Source organism: Neolamprologus brichardi, chromosome 6 (genome assembly GCF_056152115.1).
Source record: "Neolamprologus brichardi isolate AB-2024 chromosome 6, ASM5615211v1, whole genome shotgun sequence".
NCBI lineage: Eukaryota > Metazoa > Chordata > Actinopteri > Cichliformes > Cichlidae > Neolamprologus > Neolamprologus brichardi.
The window spans coordinates 386565-407007 of record NC_142109.1 but is presented as its reverse complement, the minus strand read 5'-3'; the positions used below and the strand labels follow the sequence as shown (position 1 = coordinate 407007).

General features: G+C 42.0%; 1 protein-coding gene across 1 annotated transcript; it reads right to left on the bottom strand.

Annotated features, from left to right (window-relative positions):
* Window positions 1-314: 314 nt before the first annotated feature.
* Window positions 315-19824, bottom strand: ndufs8a (NADH:ubiquinone oxidoreductase core subunit S8a). Its single transcript, XM_006806791.3, has 8 exons — window positions 19724-19824; window positions 19081-19135; window positions 17891-17956; window positions 16456-16545; window positions 14795-14903; window positions 12488-12551; window positions 10883-11011; window positions 315-918 (listed from the first exon to the last, which is right to left on the bottom strand). Exons 2-8 carry the CDS (start codon window positions 19121-19123, stop codon window positions 787-789), a joined length of 633 nt encoding a protein of 210 aa, XP_006806854.1. The 5' UTR covers window positions 19124-19135; window positions 19724-19824; the 3' UTR covers window positions 315-786.
* Window positions 19825-20443: the final 619 nt, after the last annotated feature.

The following is a 20443-nucleotide window of genomic DNA, read 5'->3' as shown; positions in this document are numbered from 1 at the left end:
GAAAATATCGGATTTGGCCGTTCACACTGTCATACCATGATCGGATATGGGTCGCATAGGGTCAAAAAAATCGGATTTGATGCGCTTTCGCCTGCAGTGTGAACGTAGCCTAAAAGGAAGCTTTTAACATAAAGCTAGTCACCAAGTGCTTGCTTGGAGGTCGTCTGATTGCTGGGGTTTTCTCTGCAATATTGTAGGGTCTTTACCTTGCAATATAAAGCACCTTGAGGTGGCTGTTGTTGTATTTGGCATTATATAAATAAAAATTGCATTGAAACATTTTCTGTACATCGTTTTTCCACACTTGAAACAACTTTCTCCCAGAAGGTTCTTTATTTGCTTGAAAGTGGAAGCAGCATGATGAACATACAACTCACTAGATGATAATCCATACACCCTTACACTGACAGTGAAGATGAAATCCAGATTGCAGTCTACCCTCGGGGTACATGCTCACACTGTCATAGCTTGACTCAGTCTACATGTTATTAAATTCAATTTCCACACAAAGTATAGTCTTCATTGAACGATAATATACTAGACCAGGCTGTGACAGCTTTAGACTCCTTACACAAATAGTCAGTGAGGTATTGATCGTTCTACAATAAATATCGAATAATATGATACTGAGGATATTTATGTTATGTTTAAAATAAGAATGGACAACAAAACGAAATCTAAACTGACCATCCATTTCCTCTGCGTTTGAGTCAAAATGTGTGTGGGGCGCAAAAGATGGTTCGTGTATACTGTACATTTGTACACCTGCATGTCTGTGTGTGACGTCTATCGATATAGGTAATCAGCTTGTATGTTGGCAGCAATCTCTGCTTCCCACTTGTCTCCATTGTTGAGGAGTTTTTCCTTGTTGTAGAGCAGTTCTTCATGAGTTTCAGTAGAAAATTCAAAGTTAGGACCCTGAAAAAAAAGGAAAAATGGATTACAACAGGTCTGCAAACACGAGGAGAGGAACAGAAGAAAATAACAGAAACAAAACGCAGAGAAAAGAGACTGCAAAGAATAAAAATAATGAAAGCACAAACAAAAAGATAAAGATCTTTGCAATAAAAATTACTGCCAACTTTTATTATGACTCTGCCCGTATTTCAGCCCTTTTCACAAAGTGTAACTAATTAATTTTCTTTTTTGGGGGGGGGGGGGGGGGGGAGTGAGACTTTAGTCGATAGACACAGTGACGAGAGGACAGGAAAGTAGGGGTAGAGGGAAGGGAAGACCTGGGCCGGCCGCTCCCAGAATATATTTCTAAAGGTGATACTGACATAAAATACTCATTAGATATCAGTACCAACCCATCCCAATCTGCAAACGCAAAAAACTCAAACCACAGATGTTCATATATTACGTGTAATAATGAAAAAAGTATTAAACATGCTTTACTGAAATTTGTTTTAACACTTTGTGCAAAAGCCTTTGTTGGTAAAACAGCTTCAAGGCTCCTTCTGTATGGAGAAACTAGTCGCAGGCATTGCAAAGGTGATTTTGGCCCATTTTATATATCCTGACGGTTCTGTGGGCCCATTCTATGAATTCTTCTTTCCATAGACTTTCAGTTTGATTTAGGTCATGTGATTGGCTGGGCCATTCAATTCAATTCAATTCAATTTTAATTATATAGCGCCAAATCACAACAACAGTTGCCTCAAGGCGCTTTATATTGCACAGTAGATCGTACAATAATAAATACAGAGAAAAACCCAACAATCATATGACCCCCTATGAGCAAACACTTCGGCGACAGTGAGAAGGAAAAACTCCCTTTTAACAGGAAGTAACCTCCAACAGAACCAGGCTCAGGGAGGGGCGGGGCCATCTGCTACGATCAGTTGGGGTGAGAGAAGGAAAACAGGATAAATACATGCTGTGGAAGAGAGAGAGCGATTAATAACAAGTGTGATTGAGTGCAGAGAGGTCTGTTAACACATGGTGAGTGAGAAAGGTGACTGGAAAGGAAAAACCCAATGCATCATGGGAATCCCCCGGTAGCGTACGTCTATTGCAGCATAACTAAGGGAGGATTCAGGGTCACCTGGTCCAGCCCTAACTATATGCTTTAGCAAAAAGGAAAGTTTTAAGCCTAATCTTAAAAGTAGAGATAGTGTCTGTCTCCTGAATCCAAACTGGAAGCTGGTTCCACAGAAGAGGGGCCTGAAAACTGAAGGCTCTGCCTCCCATTCTACTTTTAAATACTCTAGGAACAACAAGTAGGCCTGCAGTGTGAGAGGGAAGTGCTCTAATAGGGTGATATGGTACTACAAGGTCATTAAAATAAGATGGGGCCTGATTATTTAAGCCCTTGTATGTGAGGAGCAGGCTTTTGAATTCAATTCTGGATTTAACAGGGAGCCAATGAAGGGAAGCCAATAGAGGAGAAATATGCTCTCTCTTTCTAGCAGCTTTATTTTCTTCCTGTGGAACTGGCTCGGCTGTGTGTTTGGGATCATTGTCCTGCTATAGCTTCCACCCTACGTTCATCTTCATCATTCTGGTAAATAGCAACAGATTTTTATCAAGAATGTCTCTGTACATTTTTCCATTAATTGCATCCATTCAGTACTGTATGCTGAACACAGGCCCACATCATGACATTCCCATCTCCAAACGTCACTGTGGTTTTGGGGGTGATATGCAGTACCTTTTAACTTCCAAACAGGGTCTGTATTATGGCATCCAAAGAGTTCAGTTTTGGACTGTTTTCCCCCAGTATTTCACAAGCTTGTCTGAATGTTGTTCCGCAAACTTTAAGTACTCTCCAACATGCATTTTCTTAAGCAATAGATACTTGCATGGTGAGTATTCATACAGGCCATGGCAGTTAAGTGCATTGCTTATTGTTTTCTTTGAAACAAGTGTACCTGCTGATGCCAGGTCTTGTTGTAGCTCTTCACAAGTGGTCCTTGGCTCTTGCACAACAATTACTGAGAATTCTTTTCACTTCTCTGTCTGAAGTATTGCAGTGAGCACCTGGTTGTGGTTGCTTTACAGTGAAATTATGTTGTCTCCACTTCTGGATTATGGGCCTGTGGTCACTGGAACCTTCAGGACTTTAGAAATTCTTCTGTAACATGACATCAGTATGTTTTGCAACAATAATCTTGTGAAGGTCTTGAGAAAGCTCATTGGTTTGATCTATCATGAGCTATTTCTTGTGTAAATCACTGGTAATGAGACACTTTTTTTAGGCCATCAGTTGGGACCGAACCAGCTGACATTATTTGGCCCTATTGTCTTTCTTCTTGTGTTCAGTATTTTACCGTGTCATTTCTCATTATTACACATAATTTATGGACAACTAAGGTTTCTTGGTATATGTGGATTGGATGGATCGTTATCGACATCTGATGAGAATTTCATGTCAATAGTACCTTTAGAAGTATATGTGACGTGTTCATGTTACTTATACATGAATGATAGAGAGAGACAGATATATAGATAGAGATGGGTAGATATAGATATACAGATAATATTTGTGTTTGTTTGAATAGTTCTTAGTTGTAACAATGTTTTTCAGCAATAACTTGTATACCATTGGACAACCTGTTTTTCCCTTTAAATACTGCAGACACAATTGACTAATGTGCAGGGTCTATGCTTACTAGTTGGTTTTTCATGGGTACAACCCATATACTCAACTCTGCAGCTGAACCCACAAATGCAATTGTTTACAAATGTGACAAATTTAAGAGGAAATAAACAGGCTTTCCAACCAGACATGATGTATTCCCAAGAAACATTTTTAAATCCCAGAAATAATCAACCAAATTTCCTCATTTTTTGTGCATGGTTTATATAACAGTATGTTTACTGTCCCATTACAGACAGCACAGTATTAGAGCTACTCCATGCCAATTAAAACTGCCTAACTGCTGCTGACCCTCTACCGCTCGTCCATTGAGAGCCTGCTAACCTACTGCATCACGGTATGGTACGGCAGCTGCACCAAGGCGGATAGAGTGAGGCTTCAGAGTAGGGCTGGGCGATATATCGAGTTTTTTTAAAATATTGATATATTTTCATACGAGATATAAGATGTGACAATATCGTTTATATCGATATAGCATATGTTACGTTATAATTATACTTGTGGAGCCGCAAGTTTGCCTCTCTTTCGTCCACTTTTGTCTCTACGCTGCGTTACTCTGCCTCGCCTCTCCTTCACTGAACACAACTCCCCCTCCTCCCCCATAGCTTCACCTGCAGGAAACAACAAGACGAACACGGCAAATCTCCGTTAACGAGTTACCGCGGATCACCCCGTGCATGGGGCTGGATGGCGTCAACGTGTTAGCGAGCTAACCGCGCTAACGACATGCAGCCCACAGGGGCTGCATGACCTAAAATCCTTTCATTTTCTCAAAAATCGACAGTGCGCCTTATGTATGAATTCTGGTTGTGCTTACTGACCGCGAACCGATTTTATGTGGTACACAGCCCTCAGCAATCTGTCAAAAAATGCTTTAGTTCGACTTTGGTGAGCTGCACCGCTTGATGGATTGTCGGAGCATTACGGCTACCGTAGTCCGGAGCCACGCGGAGTGATACGTACTGTGCTCCAACGTAATATTACCATATTTTGTGTGTGTGTGTGTATATATATATATATATATATATATATATATATCCTTTTCCCTATGTTAATACTGTCCATATGTACTCCATTTTTTTAACCACATCTAATGCCTAATGACATTTTTGGCTCAGCCCAAAACAGCAATAACATGCACATAAGCCTAACTACCTAACTGAAGTTCCCATCATACACTCCCTTTCTTTTTCCTTCACATAAGAACAAGAACAAGACCTTGAGATCCTTGAACACCCCCCTTTTGAGGCAGCAACTCATTCCCAGCTAGAGTGGGCACTAATTGCCTTGCTGGCTGAAAACCACGGCCTCATATTTTGAGGTCCTAATTTCATCCCAGCCATCATTTGATAAAGCCAACAGAACCACATCACTTGCAAAAGACAAAAGACCCTGAGACCACACAACCTAACACCTTCTGCACCTGGTGTGTAAGAATTATAGACTGAATTGATGTCAATGAGCAGCCTCTGCAGAATCCAAAAACTACTGTGAACAAGTTTGACTCACCACAGTTGTAGGGGGTCTAAATGGACTATCATTATGGGCACCTAATGCCTTGCATTCCCCACAGAGGAAGTTGTATTTTTATTCGTAAAGGACTTTATTAAAAGTGCTCCTTATCAAATATTTCTGTGCCTGAATGTTTCTGGTAGAATACAGTTTCTTAATTATTTTAGAGACAATGATCATACAACAATATAGATACATCTTGGATTTAACTTCCTAGTAGTTTGAAAAAAGACAAAAGATAAAAACATAATTAGTTGAATCTCTGTCTACAGCACAGCAAACTGCACTTTGTACTGTTTGACTTTGTCAAAATGGTGACATTGCTCGCCATATTCCCCCGAGCTTATACTCGCTAGCGAGCAGAAAAAATTAATAAATAAATGTTTAAATACCTATGAAATGTAAGATATGAAAATTGTATAGACGATTAGACAAATTCTTAAATAAATATAAATTACTCTCTGACAGTCAATATGGATTCAGATCAAAAAGATCAACATCTCTGGCATAAATTGTACTGCACTGGGTGAAAAATTATTTAAGTGACAGGAAACAATTTGTGAAGCTGGGTGTCCATTCCTCATCATGCTTGGACATTGCTTGTGGTGTTCCACAAGGCTCTGTACTGGGTCCAAAATTATTTATTATTTATATAAATGATATTTGCGAGGTATCTGATATATTAAAATTAGTATTATTTGCAGACAACACAAATGTTTTTTGTTCTGGGGGGAATCTAAAGGAGCTGCTGGATACAATTACTTCAGAAATGTGCAAAATTAAAAAATGGTTTAGCAGGAACAAAGTATCGCTAAACCTTAGTAAAACTAAAATAATCTTATTTGGGAATTCCCTTAGAAATGCACAAGTGCAGATTCATATAGATGGTGTGGAAATTGAAAGAGTACTTGGACATATGTTTCTAGGTGTGATTATAGATGATAAATTAAACTGGAAGTCTCATATAAATCATATACATAACAAAATTTCACATTCTGGACCACAAATCACTCCACATTCTCCATTGTTCCCTGACTGCACCGTATTTACATTACTCTGCAGATGTTTGGGGCAATACTTACAAATGTTTGCTACCATTAATCTTTATATTACAAAAAAAGGGCCATAAGGATAATCCATAAAACTGGTGTGTGTGTGTGTGTGTATCTACAAGGTACACACCAGTCAGGTGTTGAGGAACCAGGACACCCTGACGAGAAGTGGACTACTGGAGCAAGAAGGTATCGGTGGGCAAGAGACGAAAACAGGGCGTTGTTGGAATGCTACTACGCAAGTAACCCTGGCGGAAGGGGTTACATGAATAGGATGAGGGACCTATGGATTCTTCGATACCCAACATCCACAATGACGGAACTAGTAGCTCAGTGTTCCAACATTCGAAAGAAGGGACTGCTCTCACAGCTAGAGATTGACGAGGTACAACATAAATGCTACGGCAAGGGGGAGCCAGGACGCCAGGTCAGGGGGGAAATATCATCACCCCCACCCGAGATTGGGTACCAAGCCCCAAGTGCGATAGGAGAAGGATCGTTGAGTGCGAGAGAAACTGACCTGAAAGATAGGATCATGGCCAAGCTTGAAACCTGGACCCCCCGTAGCCGGTTACCAAGATTACGTGAAGTACCCTCAGAAGGTCTGCTAGATGATGTTAATGCAGCACTACGGACGATACCTACAGCCACAATTACCGACACTAACAAGCTGATCTACAATACGGCAGCAGTGATCAGTGAGATGCTTGACTACAAGTTGAACAGCCATAAGGGGCAGTACCCTCCATGGAGAAGGAGGCTAGAGGCTAAGATCAAGGTAGCACGGAGGGAGGTTAGCCAACTAACGGAGTTGCAAAAAGGCGTGATGAGGAAGGTGCCTAAGAAGTACAGGAAGCTGTCCATACCTGAGGCCTTGGAAACTGCCAAGCAACGACTCACAGCCTTGGCCAGCCGCTTGAGGAGGTACACCAGAGAGATAGAAGGCAGGAGAATAAACCAGCTGTTCTCCACAGAACCAGCAAAGGTGTACTCTCAGTGGCAAGGGAGCAATAAGAGAACAGCACCACCAAGGCTGGAGACGGAGCAATACTGGAAGAGCATATGGGAGAAGGATGCAACCCATAACGGCAATGCTCAGTGGCTAGTGGATCTGAGGGCAGACCATAGCAACCTCCCTGAACAGGGTCCAGTAACCATCACGGTGGCAGACATCCAAGCAAGGGTCTCTAGTATGAAGAGTTGGACAGCACCAGGCCCCGACATGGTTCACGCCTACTGGCTGAAGAAGCTGACTGCACTCCACGAGCGTCTGGCAGCATAAATGAACCAGCTGCTAGTTGACGAGAGACACCCGGAATGACTAACCGAAGGTCGGACGGTCCTGATCCCCAAGGACCCCAAGAAGGGACCGGTCCCATCCAACTACCGACCAATAACCTGCCTCAGTACTACATGGAAGCTCCTGTCAGGCATCATATCGGCTAAGATGAACAGGCACATGGGTCAATACATGAGCGGGACACAGAAAGGAATTGGCAAGAATACCAGAGGCGCAAAACACCAGCTACTGGTAGACAGAACAGTCAGCCGAGACTGCAAGACCAGACTGACCAACCTGTGCACTGCCTGGATTGATTACAAGAAGGCCTATGACTCAATGCCCCACAGCTGGATACTGGAATGCCTAGAATTGTACAAGATCAATGGGACCCTGAGAGCCTTCATTAGGAACTCAATGGGGATGTGGCGAACAACACTAGAGGCCAACTTCAAGCCCATAGCACAAGTCACCATCAAGTGCGGGATCTACCAAGGAGATGCTCTGTCCCCACTGCTGTTCTGCATAGGCCTGAACCCCCTCAGTGAGATCATTAACAAGACTGGCTACGGATACCGACTACGGAAACAGACTACGGAACGGAGCAGTTCTCAGCCACCTCCTGTACATGGATGACATCAAGCTGTATGCCAAGAGTGAACGAGACATCGATTCACTGATCCACACTACCAGGATATACAGCAATGACATCAGGATGTCATTCGGGCTGGAGAAGTGTAGTCGGATGGTAACAAAAAAGAGAGGGAAGGTAGTCAGAACTGAGGGGATCGAGCTACTCGAAGGCAACATTGCAGACATAGAAGACAGTTACAAGTACCTGCGGATCCCGCAGGCAAATGGGAACCATGAAGAGGCAGCTAGGAAAGCTGCAACCACCAAGTACCTGCAGAGGGTTAGGCAAGTCCTGAGGAGTCAGCTGAACGGTAAGAACAAGATCCGGGCTATCAACACCTACGCCCTGCCCGTGATCAGGTACCCAGCTGGTATAATAAGTTGGCCAAAGGAGGAGATAGAAGCCACTGACATAAAGACAAGAAAGCTCCTTACCATGCATGGAGGGTTTCACCCCAAGTCCAGCACCCTGAGGCTAAGTTTAAGGAAGGAGGCCAGGGACTGGTGAGTGTCAGCACCACAGTCCAGAATGAGACAACGAACATCCAAGAACACATTGGGAAGATGGCCCCAACTGACCGAGTGCTCAGTGAATACCTCAGGCAGCAGAAACCCAAGAAAGAGGAGGGAGACGAGGAACCATCATGGAAGGACAGGCCCCTGCACGGTATGTACCACCGGCAGATAGAGGAGGTGGCTGATATCCAGAAATCCTACCAGTGGCTGGACAAAGCTGGACTGAAGGACAGCACAGAGGCACTAATCATGGCAGCACAAGAACAAGCTCGGAGTACAAGATCCATAGAGGCTGGGGTCTATCACACCAGGCAAGACCCCAGGTGCAGGCTGTGTAAAGATGCCCCTGAGACAATCCAGCACATCACAGCAGGGTGCAAGATGCTAGTAGGCAGGGCATACATGGAACGCCATAACCAAGTGGCCGGCATAGTATACAGAAACATCTGTGCCGAATATGGCCTGGAAGTTCCGAGGTCAAAATGGGAGACGCTCCCAAGGGTGGTGGAGAATGACCGAGCTAAGATCCTGTGGGACTTCCAGATACAGACGGACAAAATGGTGGTGTCTAACCAACCGGACATAGTGGTGGTAGACAAACAGAAGAAGACGGCTGTAGTGATCGATGTAGCGGTTACAAATGACAGCAACATCAGAAAGAAGGAACACGAGAAGCTGGAGAAATACCATGGGCTCATTGAGTGCTGCACGGAGAAGATCTTGGAGAACGCACGGCTGCCGTGAATACTCAGAACAAGACCTCTGAGTGAAAAACTCGATTACATCTGGAGGGGCTAGCTCGAATAACACCTTTGAGCGCAAATTCGATCACATCTTGGGGAAGTGCACTGCGGTCGTGAGTTCTCAGAACCTGCTTTTTAACAAAAAGAATGACAACATCACGGAGCGTAAGTTTGGATAACATCATAGAAAGCTCACGGCTCTCCAACGGGAGATTGAGAGACCAGTGTTGGACTGTTAGAACAGCTTTGAAATTCATATGAGTTGTTTGCACTAAAGTAAAAACCATCATCACTTCATGCGGAGACCCCTTCGGCGCTAGCTGCGGCCTCAAGGCTGGAGCTGAACAAAACACCCTGACAACGACTGTGTTTAGACTGTTCCCCCCATTCCATGCAAGGCCACCTGGGTTGGCTGGAAGACTGTTTACTTAGCCTGGCGGGGTTAAGGACACTGTCTCAGCTGAAGTCTGGAGACACACACACACACACACACACACACACACAGAGCTGATCCCCCCTCCCTTTCCAAACGCCTTCGATGCTTGTGCCCTACCAGGGAAGATGGCAGTCGACTGGACCAGCGCAGACATGCTGCAGGACCGGATGCCCTGTCTATACCGGCTCTCTCTTACCCTTTACCCGCCCCTGTTGCTTGTCTTGTGTTTCTATGGTGTATTGATAGTCATGTGCTTTTTGTGCTGAGGTGTTTTTTCTGTTATCAAACTGTTCTGTTATCAAACACTAGGAGCTTAGTCTGAGTGGAGTTTTTTTTTCTCCTCCTCTTACCTCATGTTATGTATTTTCGTTGTTTTTTTCCTATCAGCCGACCTTTCTGACATGTCTCCCCAATGTGATGTTTGTGTAAAGTTGGTCAGAAGGTTCCTTTGTAAGTGCGCATGCGCCATTAGCGTGCTGCCTGCTGTAACCCTAATTTCCTTCGGGATTAAAAAAGTATTCTGATTCTGAAGAGCTCGAGAGGATGTGGAGAGTGAAGGTAACGGTGGTCCCCGTGGTAATCGGAGCACTAGGTGCGGTGACTCCCAAGCTAGGCGAGTGGCTCCAGCAGATCCCGGGAACAACATCGGAGATCTCTGTCCAGATAGATATATATATTTTAAAAAATACACGTAACATATAATGTAATTGACCTTAGAACTGAAGAAGCTTCTCGGATGAGAGGTGAAACGTCTTCAAGCAACTTAAAGAAGTCCAGACGCTTTTCTTTGCAAGCTCCTTTGACTAATTGCAAGGAGGTACTTCTGTAGTCTATTGATTACTAGATAGTGGAAAAGGGGTGGGATTAAATAAGTTTATGCTTCTTCCTGCTCCTTTTTGAACATCAAAGTTATTTGTAGTTGTGGTTGCTCGTTTTCCTTTTGTTTTGCTTTGTTTATTTATCTCTTTTTAATTCTATGTTGTTGTACTTTTTCAACATGTTCAAAATAAAGATTCAATCATTCAAACAATCAATCAATCAGTCAATCAAACATGCAGTGGGGCTACCCACACTATCCAAGACTGTGCTATGCTGTGGAAAAAGACACACCTCTACAATGGCATCCACAGGACATGCCTCCTGACAGAAACCGCAGTAGATACATTTGGTCATGTCAATGTCGTAGCGAGTTGTCCTCCTGCTGCCATCGGCACGCGTCTCTGCCTCTATGGTGATGGCCTGGAAAGGAAAATTGTTAGCGATGATATCAACAGCGCTATCTGGTATTTGTACTAATAATGAATACAAACATTCATTCCCCAGTATACAGTACTGTGCAAACGTCTTGACCCTCCTATCTTTTCTTTTGTTTGTTTTTTTGCTTCCATGGAGTGATACATTCAAATCAAGGCTCTACTCTGATTGCATCCTTAATGAGTGGTCTTGAGTAATAGTTCTCCAGGGTTTCTTTGGACATTACCGTTAGTTTCGGGGTATAAGCCGCTACTTTTTGCACAAGCTTTTATGCAAAAAGCTCGTTTATAAAGCACAGTACATGTTTCGTACTTGTAATTACCGGTACTTGTGCATATACGTAAAAAGTTATGCAAATATGTACCGGTAACTTGTTTTTCAAAATATTAATAAAAGGGATGTGGTCCCAAACAGCCATCTCTTTCCTGACAATCCCCTTTGTGCATATTCTCTTACATATGGTAAGTAAACATTAAAACACCTGCTGCTTTTAGTCAGGTGCGGCTAATCTATGTACAAAACAGGAGTTTTCCCTAATTTTAGTTTGTGCAGCTAATATTCAGGTGCGCTTTTTCAGTCCAGTCCTTGACTGAAAATGACTTTCAGAGGACAAAGGTTTTTTAAGACACTTTTAACACTGATTTTTGAATCATTCAAGCAATAAAAAGGCACCTAACTCCTGGGATGAACCAGTGTTGTGTCTACACATAACAGACAACTTAGCAACAAAACAATTTTAGATTGCATCCTTTCAGCCTGTCACATAAATCCATTATTTAGTCCTATATTTCAAAGACAACAGTTTGAGAGGCATGAAATACGATTTTTACAGCAACAAGATTAGTTCTAAGAACTGCTAACCAAGAACCTGGCATATCTCAGCTAAGTGGGCTAATTTGAGGAAATTGGACAATTAGGGAACAAAAAAAAAAGTGGCAGGTATCTGAAAGTCATATAAAAAAAATCCAGCATAGACCTGACACATGACCTGACAGATGCATCTGGCTCCCATGGTTCACCTATCTACTGTTCGCCAAAGCCTCAGAATTGCTCTCAGTCTAGGGTGGCATCCAAAGAAGAGCTTTAAATGCCCTTCAAGAAGCCTGGTGAACCATTCCTGAAGACTGCTTAAAGAAATTACACAAAGAGAATTCAAAGCTGTTCCTACCAAATACTGATTTTCAAGCTCATTAGAATTGTACAAATTATGTTTTTGACTTATCTATTGTATTTCCATTTATGCTTGAACATGTTTGAATAAATCTCTGCACATATTTCCAAATTTCCCAGCAAACTACAAAGAAATGATAGGTGGCTCAAGACTTTTGCACTGTATCATATACATGTTCAGTTATACAGTTGAGGTCCTGTGAGGACAGTTATGCTGCAAACATATCTATAGCCAAAGTTGTTTTTATCTCATTCATATTTGTTCACATAGGTATGACTATTTGTTTATACCTGGGCAGGACAGATTGCTTCACACAGCTTGCAAGCAATGCAACGCTCTTCTCCTGAGGGATACCTGTTTTGACACATTCCAAAAACTAGGTGAGGTTTGATTATTAATACAGTGTTATCTCAGAGCCTCCTATAAAATCGCAGATGTATGGAGGTGTTTTCAGATACTATTCAAAGATGCTAATAGTTTAGAAAAAAAGTTAAATCTAAAAAGTTACAATGTTTTTCTTGCATTGCATATGATCCATCCTAAGAAGTTACTGGTCAATTTGTTAAACACACACAAACACACTGTAGTGTGTGTGTGTGTGTGTGTATATGTGTGTGTGTGTGTGTATATATAAGGGGTGCAACGATGCGATGTTCATGCCTTTTTATTAATTTGTCATTTATTAAATTTTCACGGCACATTCTGCACCACATCTCTGTGCTTTCATCATTTGTTTGAAGCCAGCTCACCTCCTGCAACCACTTTTCCGAGAATACGTGCTTCTTTTGTGGTTCGAACTCCTTCTGACATTTCTTTGGAGGTGGAGGAACACCAAAGTAATTGCTTAAAGGAGCTTGCTTCTTCAACATCTTTAAGAGTTCTAAACAAATGTCTGTCATCCTCCAGAAAATCTTATGTACGCAAACACGCGTTGCAACTTCTTATCATGTGCGCGTTTTTTATTTTGACAGCGCATATGCACCTGCGGACCACTTATGTGCAGCCCTGGTTATTTAGCTCGTCATATTGCAGCCACAGAAATTCTTTTGTCCATGAAACCATAAAGCTGCACTTTCTTTTTGCCTTATAGTCTGATTTGTCATAACTTTTCCGTTTTGTGGTAAGCTTTTCTTTGGCTGTCACTTCTTCACCCTGACCTGTCTTATTTGGCTCAGCAGAACTAAAATATATATCCTGCTGCTTTTACACACGCACTCACATAACGCTCAGCGATCAACCTCTCACATGTTTAAGCTGCGGGAGATTTCACTTGTCATGTTTGCATAGTAAGCTAACGATTGATAAGATGATGTCAGAGGAATTGGTGCGCAAATTATCATCACTCACCAATCAGTGCTGTCGCTCTCTATACACAGTTCGCGCGATTGCAAAGTGAAAGCAAAAAACAAGCGCAAATTCAAACGCGATTTCAATATGTCACATATTGACAGTGGCTCACCGATGCCAATGACATAATTACCCAGCTACATTTCCGAAAGAATGCAAAAGCATTGACATATATTTTTCCTTCCTACGATAGGCCGACGGGCAGGGCAGGGCAGGCCGACTGGAAAAATCGCTAGCCCCGGGACGTCGGGCTAGCGATTTTGCGAGCCCTGTGTCTGATTGAGGAATCACTCATCTTTGGAAAAGAGAGTTTATTACAGAGAAATGTCTCTTTCCAAAATAAAAGCTATACTATACGCTTCTTCTGGGCTATATTCTCAGCAGCATATTAAACATATCAGGTCCCCATAAGGAGAATCATGTGCTAACGGCTGTCTAAATGACTCGGGTAAAGTTTGTAGCATGCGTGCTTGTTGTTTTTGTCTGCTTCCACTTGTCTTTGCACTAGGATGATGTCGGAGTAAATGTGCAGTCATATTCGTTGTGTTCCCACTAGTGCTGTCAGCGTTAATCTGAAATGAAGTTAACACCACAACACGGCAAATCTCCGTTAACAAGCTACCGCGGATCGCCCCGTGCGTGGGGCTGGACGGCCAACACGTTAACGAGCTAACTGCACTAACACACTAGTTCCCACCAATGTAATTGAGCATTGCGTGGCACATCCAACATACTGTTTTACTTTAGTCCATGACGCGCTTACCTTCAGGGTCATACCTCACATGAAAACCAAAATAGTTCCAAACGCCAGATCTGAATGAGGGTGGGGGAGGTTCAATTTGCCATGTTGCAAGGAGAGCTTAACTTCTGTCTCGCTAGCTTGCCCTGCGCTCAGTGAATCTGCGTTCGACTACTCCGCCTAGGCTGCACTGTCGAGCGCAGATCCACTGAGCGCTCAACACAGACAGCATCGTCAGAAGAAAAGTTGATAAAATAAATTACAATTTTGTATTGTTCGATACATATGCGTACCGAACCGAAAGCACTATATCGAACGGTTCAATATCGACATCGAGTATCGTTGCACCCCTAATATATATACATACACACAAACACACACACACACACACACACACAGACATATATATATATCTCTATCTCAAAGCACCAATCAATTTATTATTCTGACATCTTATCATTGCTACGAATCATATTACACTGACTGGTGTTTGTCAAATAATCATCCTCACCTGCGCAACGCATGTTCTCCTCTGAAGCGTGGCGACAGTGGTCCTTTTTCAAACGGGTAGTTAATGGTGGCAGGCTCTCTGAACAGGTAGCTCATTGTCATGCCTAGACCTGGCATTACAATAAAACCACATTTTCAAATGAGAACACTTACAATTATTAACACCTCCATGAAAATTTTATGCATCTGTATCAAAAAAATTCCCCATCTTTTATCTCTCAAGCTCAGGTCCCCTGCCAGTGGCCTTGGAACTTGAAGGTCATGCACCTTTGCTGTTCCTAGGACGGCGCTCTTCTGGACAGAGATCTCAGATGTTGTTCCTGGGATCTGCTGGAGACACTCGCCTAGTTTGGGGGTCATTGCACCGAGTGCTCCAGTTACCACTGGGACCACTGTTACCTTCACCCTCCACATCTTCTCGAGCTCTTTTCTGAGCCCTTGGTATTTGCCCAGCTTCTCGTGTTCCTTCTTCCTGATTTGCTGTCATTTGGTATCACTACATCTATCAGTACGGCTGTCTTCCTCTGCTTCCCTACCACTACTACGTCCAGTTGGTTAGCTATCACCAGGTTATCCGTTTGTATCTGGAAGTCCTACAGGACCACCATTTTGACCTCGGGACTTCCAGGTCATACTCGGCACAGTATACTATGCCGGCCACTTGGTTATGGCGTTCAATGTGTGCCCTGCCTGCCAGCATCTTGCACCCTACTTATGTGCTGGATTGTCTCAGGGGCATCTTTACACTGTGCTGTCTTTCGGTCCAGTTTGCATCTCCTCCTTTGGCCAGCTTATTATCCCAGCAGGGTACCCGATCATGGGCAGGGCGTAGGTGTTGATAACCCGGATCTTGTTATTACCGTTCACCTCACTCCTCAGGACTTGCTGTCCTCAATGTCTGCAAAGTTGCCTTCTGGTAGTTTGATCCCCTCAGTTCTGACTACCTTCCCTCTCTTTTCTGTTACCATCCGACTACACTTCTCCAATTCGAATGACATTCCGATGTCACTGTTGTAAATCTTGGTGGTGAATCAGTGAATCAATGTCTCACTCACTCTTGGCAAACAGCTTGATGTCATCCATGTAGAGAAGGTGGCTGACAATTGCTCCATTCCGTAGTCAGTCAGACACCACATCTCCATTGCGTTCCTGATGAAGGCTCTTAGGGTCCTGTTGATCTTGTACAGATTGAGGCATTCCAGGATCCAAGTGTGGGGAATGGAGTCATGGGCCTTCTTGTAGTCAATCCAGGCCAGTGCACAGGTTGGTGAGCCCTGTCTTGCAGTCTCGGGAGACTGCTCTGTCTACCAGCAGCTGGTTTTTCGCTCCTCTGGTATTCCTGCCAATTATTATTTTGAATTATGTTTTAGGTCGGTGACGTGTTGGAAGATAAATTGACGTTCCAGACCCAGTTTTGCTGCTAACTGCTTGAGGTTTTATTTCAAACCATTTACCATTGAAATGTAACATCCAGATGCACAGAATCAACTTACTGGGACAAAAACATTAAAATATCATGGGGGACTAATGTTATCTTCATCTGTAAGATAACAAATACAAAGAACATTTTCCATGAAGTGACAGTACCCCAACTACTTCCACTGGTAAAGGAAAACACAAACATCCAATTATTTGTACAGGACAGAGAAACATTCAACTGACCTCTGAAGAGCTCTGTCCACAGCAGTGTTTGTGCTGCTCTGTCTGTGATGGACTTCATGTCGACAGGGATCTCCTGAGCATTCACATACTCTTATGTAGAAAAAGAAAGGAACACACACACACACACACACACACACAGCCGAAACAAAATAATGGTAATACGCCCAATTTACATGAGTGTAAACTGTAAAATATCAGTGTAATTCATAAATCTTTTTTGTTTTTTTGTCAAGTGCAGGCTGTTCTGTTCCTCATATACCAATTTGTGGCATATTTGGGCTTTAGGTATCATATCAAAATTAAAATGACAGGTCCAACAACTAAAGCTCCTAAAAGTCACCAAAGCTGTTTTCAAAGGCAGTGCAGGCTTGAACTTTTTTTGGACCTGACATGACAGCGGTACCTGTGAGAATGACATCATTTACCTCTCAGTGAGATTGGACTTTAAATGTTCTTTAATCCTGACTAGGGCTGTGCGATATGACCAAAATCTCATATCCCGATATAAGACATCTATCGTCCCGATAACGATATAAATCACAAAAACTTAACATTTTCTGTAAACTCTGTGAATCTTGGGCAGCTCGACTTGTGTGAAGTGTTTCCAGCTGGGTGTCGTGTACCTGGAGTCGAGTGTTTTAACCAATGCATGAAACGATACATTTTTAGACACAAGTTGTAACGGACGCCGTTTTCTTTGTGAGTATTTATTACACGGCGTGCTGTGGGGAAAAGCCTGTTCTAACGTTTGAGTCTAAGGTTTATTTTTTAGCACCTGACGGCTCTTTGTTGCTTCTCATCTGTAAATACTCTACATACTCTTTCATGTGATTCAGTTTATTTTGAAAAGTCTCAACAGGATCTTGACCTTTATTGTGAAAGGTTTATGTAGAAAATAAACAAGCGGACACACAATGGTTTTACCGTCATTGTTGCTAATGACAACGCATAAAAACAGGCGCTTGTCTGTCCGTAGTGTGGTTATATTAAATATAAGAGAAAGAGAGAACTTTAAGAAATTAATATAGCCACTACAGTGACCATCAAAACCATGAAAAAAATATTGCCGTAAACAGTTTATTTTGCGATACCATGAAACAAACAATAGTGTAAAAAGAAACGATAGACGTTTTTATATTGTCATCCGATATATATTGTTATATCGAACAGCCCTAATCCTGACCCTACTAAAGAAATCTGTGTGATGTCGGCTTTTGCTGAAAGAACACATAAACACACAGAGTATTTCCAGTAGTCCAAGCTTTTCTGAAGCTGAGTACATCCTTCTTCAGGATGTAAGAATGTGAGGAAAGCCCAACTAAGGAAAACATCCTGAACTAAATTCTAAAACTGTCTGAAGTCCATGTGTGAATGAAAATATCGTGGTACAGCCTCTGAAAGCCCTTGAATTGAGTTGTGTTGTAGCAGCACTTACTGAATCCGTCCCTTTGTGCCGACAGACTGAAGGACCTTGCTAGATTCTGGCTGGCCACAAAAAAACCTGAAGGTAAAAACATTTCAGAAAAGATAAACAGTAAACCTACTACAATGCAGTCAACTTGACACTACAGGAACCAGTCTAGAGTGGAGTAATACAATATAATTTTCCATCAACACACAGTATAAATCTTTCTCACTTTTAGCTTCTGTCCAGAAAAATTTAAAACTCTTGTGATGGTAAATGAACTGCTAATCATATTGCTGTTTTCTATTCTTGCCTTACTACTGAGCACTAAAAGCACTTTAAGCTTGTACTGTTTGCTTTAAATATCAGCATTAAACAACAACTAACTAGCTTTTATTGTCTCTTCACTGAACCTAGCAATAGTTATGGATATCACAACCTAATCTACACCAGTCAAATATAATCCCTTACATTAAATAATACAACAAGACTACAAACAAACCAACTTAGTCTACATTCCAATAAAGTGAACAGCCTATTGTTGTCATACAACACTGACTTTGAATAATGAAATGTTTATAAATCACTTTGCTTTTCAAGACATCTCTTTATGGTAAATACCCAGATGACATCAGCAACAGAATAATGTTTCCTCTCCTGTCACCTCTTTCTTACATCTCTCTCTACTTGTAAGAATGAATTTATCACACAATAACTTCCTTGTAAAAACAGAAACGTTACCTTTAGGTAGCAGAAATATTGTGTTAGAGTTAAACTTCAAAACTACAGTTTCCTTATTGAGGTGTTTGACATTACCTGCTACTTCTAAAGCTTAAAAAAGCATTTAATGTGATAATGCTCACTCTCATTCTGTGCTAGGGCTAGGCTGCAACTTTACCGACATCTGTATACATCAAGGGTCCCCAACTCCAGGCCTCGAGGGCCGGTGTCCTGCAGGTTTTAGATTTCACTCTGGGTCTACACACCTGAATCAAATGATTAGTTCATTATCAGGCCTTTGGAGAACGGCAAGACATGTTGAGGAGGTAATTTAGCCATTTGAATCAGCTGTGTTGGATCGCGGACACCGGCCCTCGAGGCCTGGAGTTGGGGACCCCTGGTATACATAAATGCATGACAGGGGTGAGAAGTAAGAAAGGATATGTGGCAAACAAGGCTCTCTGAATTGTTGAGTGTATAAGAATGTAAGGCCGTCATACCTGGCCTTGATGCAGAGTAAAGTACACGCAGTGTTGCAGCCATCACGTCTTAAATCTGAAACCAGACATCAAAGTTTATGCATTAAGTGTAATAGTTGAAAGAGAACACAACGTGGATAATATTAACAGATTAAAGTTCATTTTTATTTTTTTTTTATGGGGGGGGCCACAGGTAAGCTATGCCATATGAAACAATATGCATGCAAACGTTTATTAATCCTGTATTGTTACTTTCTAATATTAGATGTAATGTACAATACAACATATCCTTTCTAGATTATATAACAATATCAACATTTGGAAATAAAAGTACTTCGGCAGAACTCGATAGTGACGGTGACTACTAAAACACACACGTCATGACAAATTGACAACCAACTGCCCATCATTTAATACACAATAAATACTAGCAGAGTTTAGGTTTGCCTTCCAAACGGAACGTAAGCGATTCTTGCTAAGCTCACCTGTTTCTTAAACTGAGCTAGCACTGAATAGCAGCCGATTTGGAGCGCACATTGTCAAGGACTTTTGCACATTTCAATTTAGCTAAATTGCTGTATCTATATCCCATCCTATATAAACCGAGCATGACGCCAAATCAACAATTCACTGTCATAAAATAACTTGGAAATTGTTTCTCTACCTTTAAGGTTTTTGAAATGACCGACACGTCGGTACTTGGCCTTCTGAACCACAACAGCGGACGATTTGAGGAACGGACCCGAGATTACAGGAAGTTACACGGGATGACGTCACAAATACGTTCGCAAAGACGAATTGCTGCCCTCATGAGGCGCTAGAGTGTCGGTGCACCTGACATTAACTAACGTTCCGGTTAGATGACCTGCTCTTGCTCTACCACCTAAGCTACAACCACCCCTGTAATAATGGAAACAGAGTTGTGTTCCAGAGGATTACACTTGGCTGCCGTTATTAGCGTTATTATCATTACTTTATTTTATTTATTTAGAGGAAATAAATTATTTACAGCTTGATTGGTTGAAATTCTGTTGTTCCCTTGGGACTATGTCATAAAGCTAATAAAGACAAAGTTTGTGGTAAAAACTATTGTGATAATTAGGTTTAGATTCAGTAATAATAACTTTGGTTAACTTACCTACTGAAAAAAACATGACAGCTAAGATAAATTAATAGTTCTAAAAGGTTTCTATAAGGTGAAGTCATCTGTTTGCTGGGAATACTGTGAGGTTCTGTGGACTGAGACTCAGATGGAGCAGAGGATTTATCCAGAGCAGCTCGCATAATTACAAACTTTTCCACCATAAGACCCTGAACTCTGTAAGTAACAGCTCATCTGTTGAGATGTATACAAACACCAACATTCAGATGAGCTTTGAATGAA

Coding starts and splice junctions, on each gene's coding strand:
- ndufs8a (XM_006806791.3), bottom strand. CDS start 19,123: ATGGCTGCAACACTGCGTGTACTTTACTCTGCATCAAGGCCAG. Junction 14,904..16,455: donor GTGGACAGAGCTCTTCAGAG/GTCAGTTGAATG, acceptor TTGTAATGCCAG/GTCTAGGCATGACAATGAGC. Junction 12,552..14,794: donor GGAGAACATGCGTTGCGCAG/GTGAGGATGATT, acceptor GTGTCAAAACAG/GTATCCCTCAGGAGAAGAGC.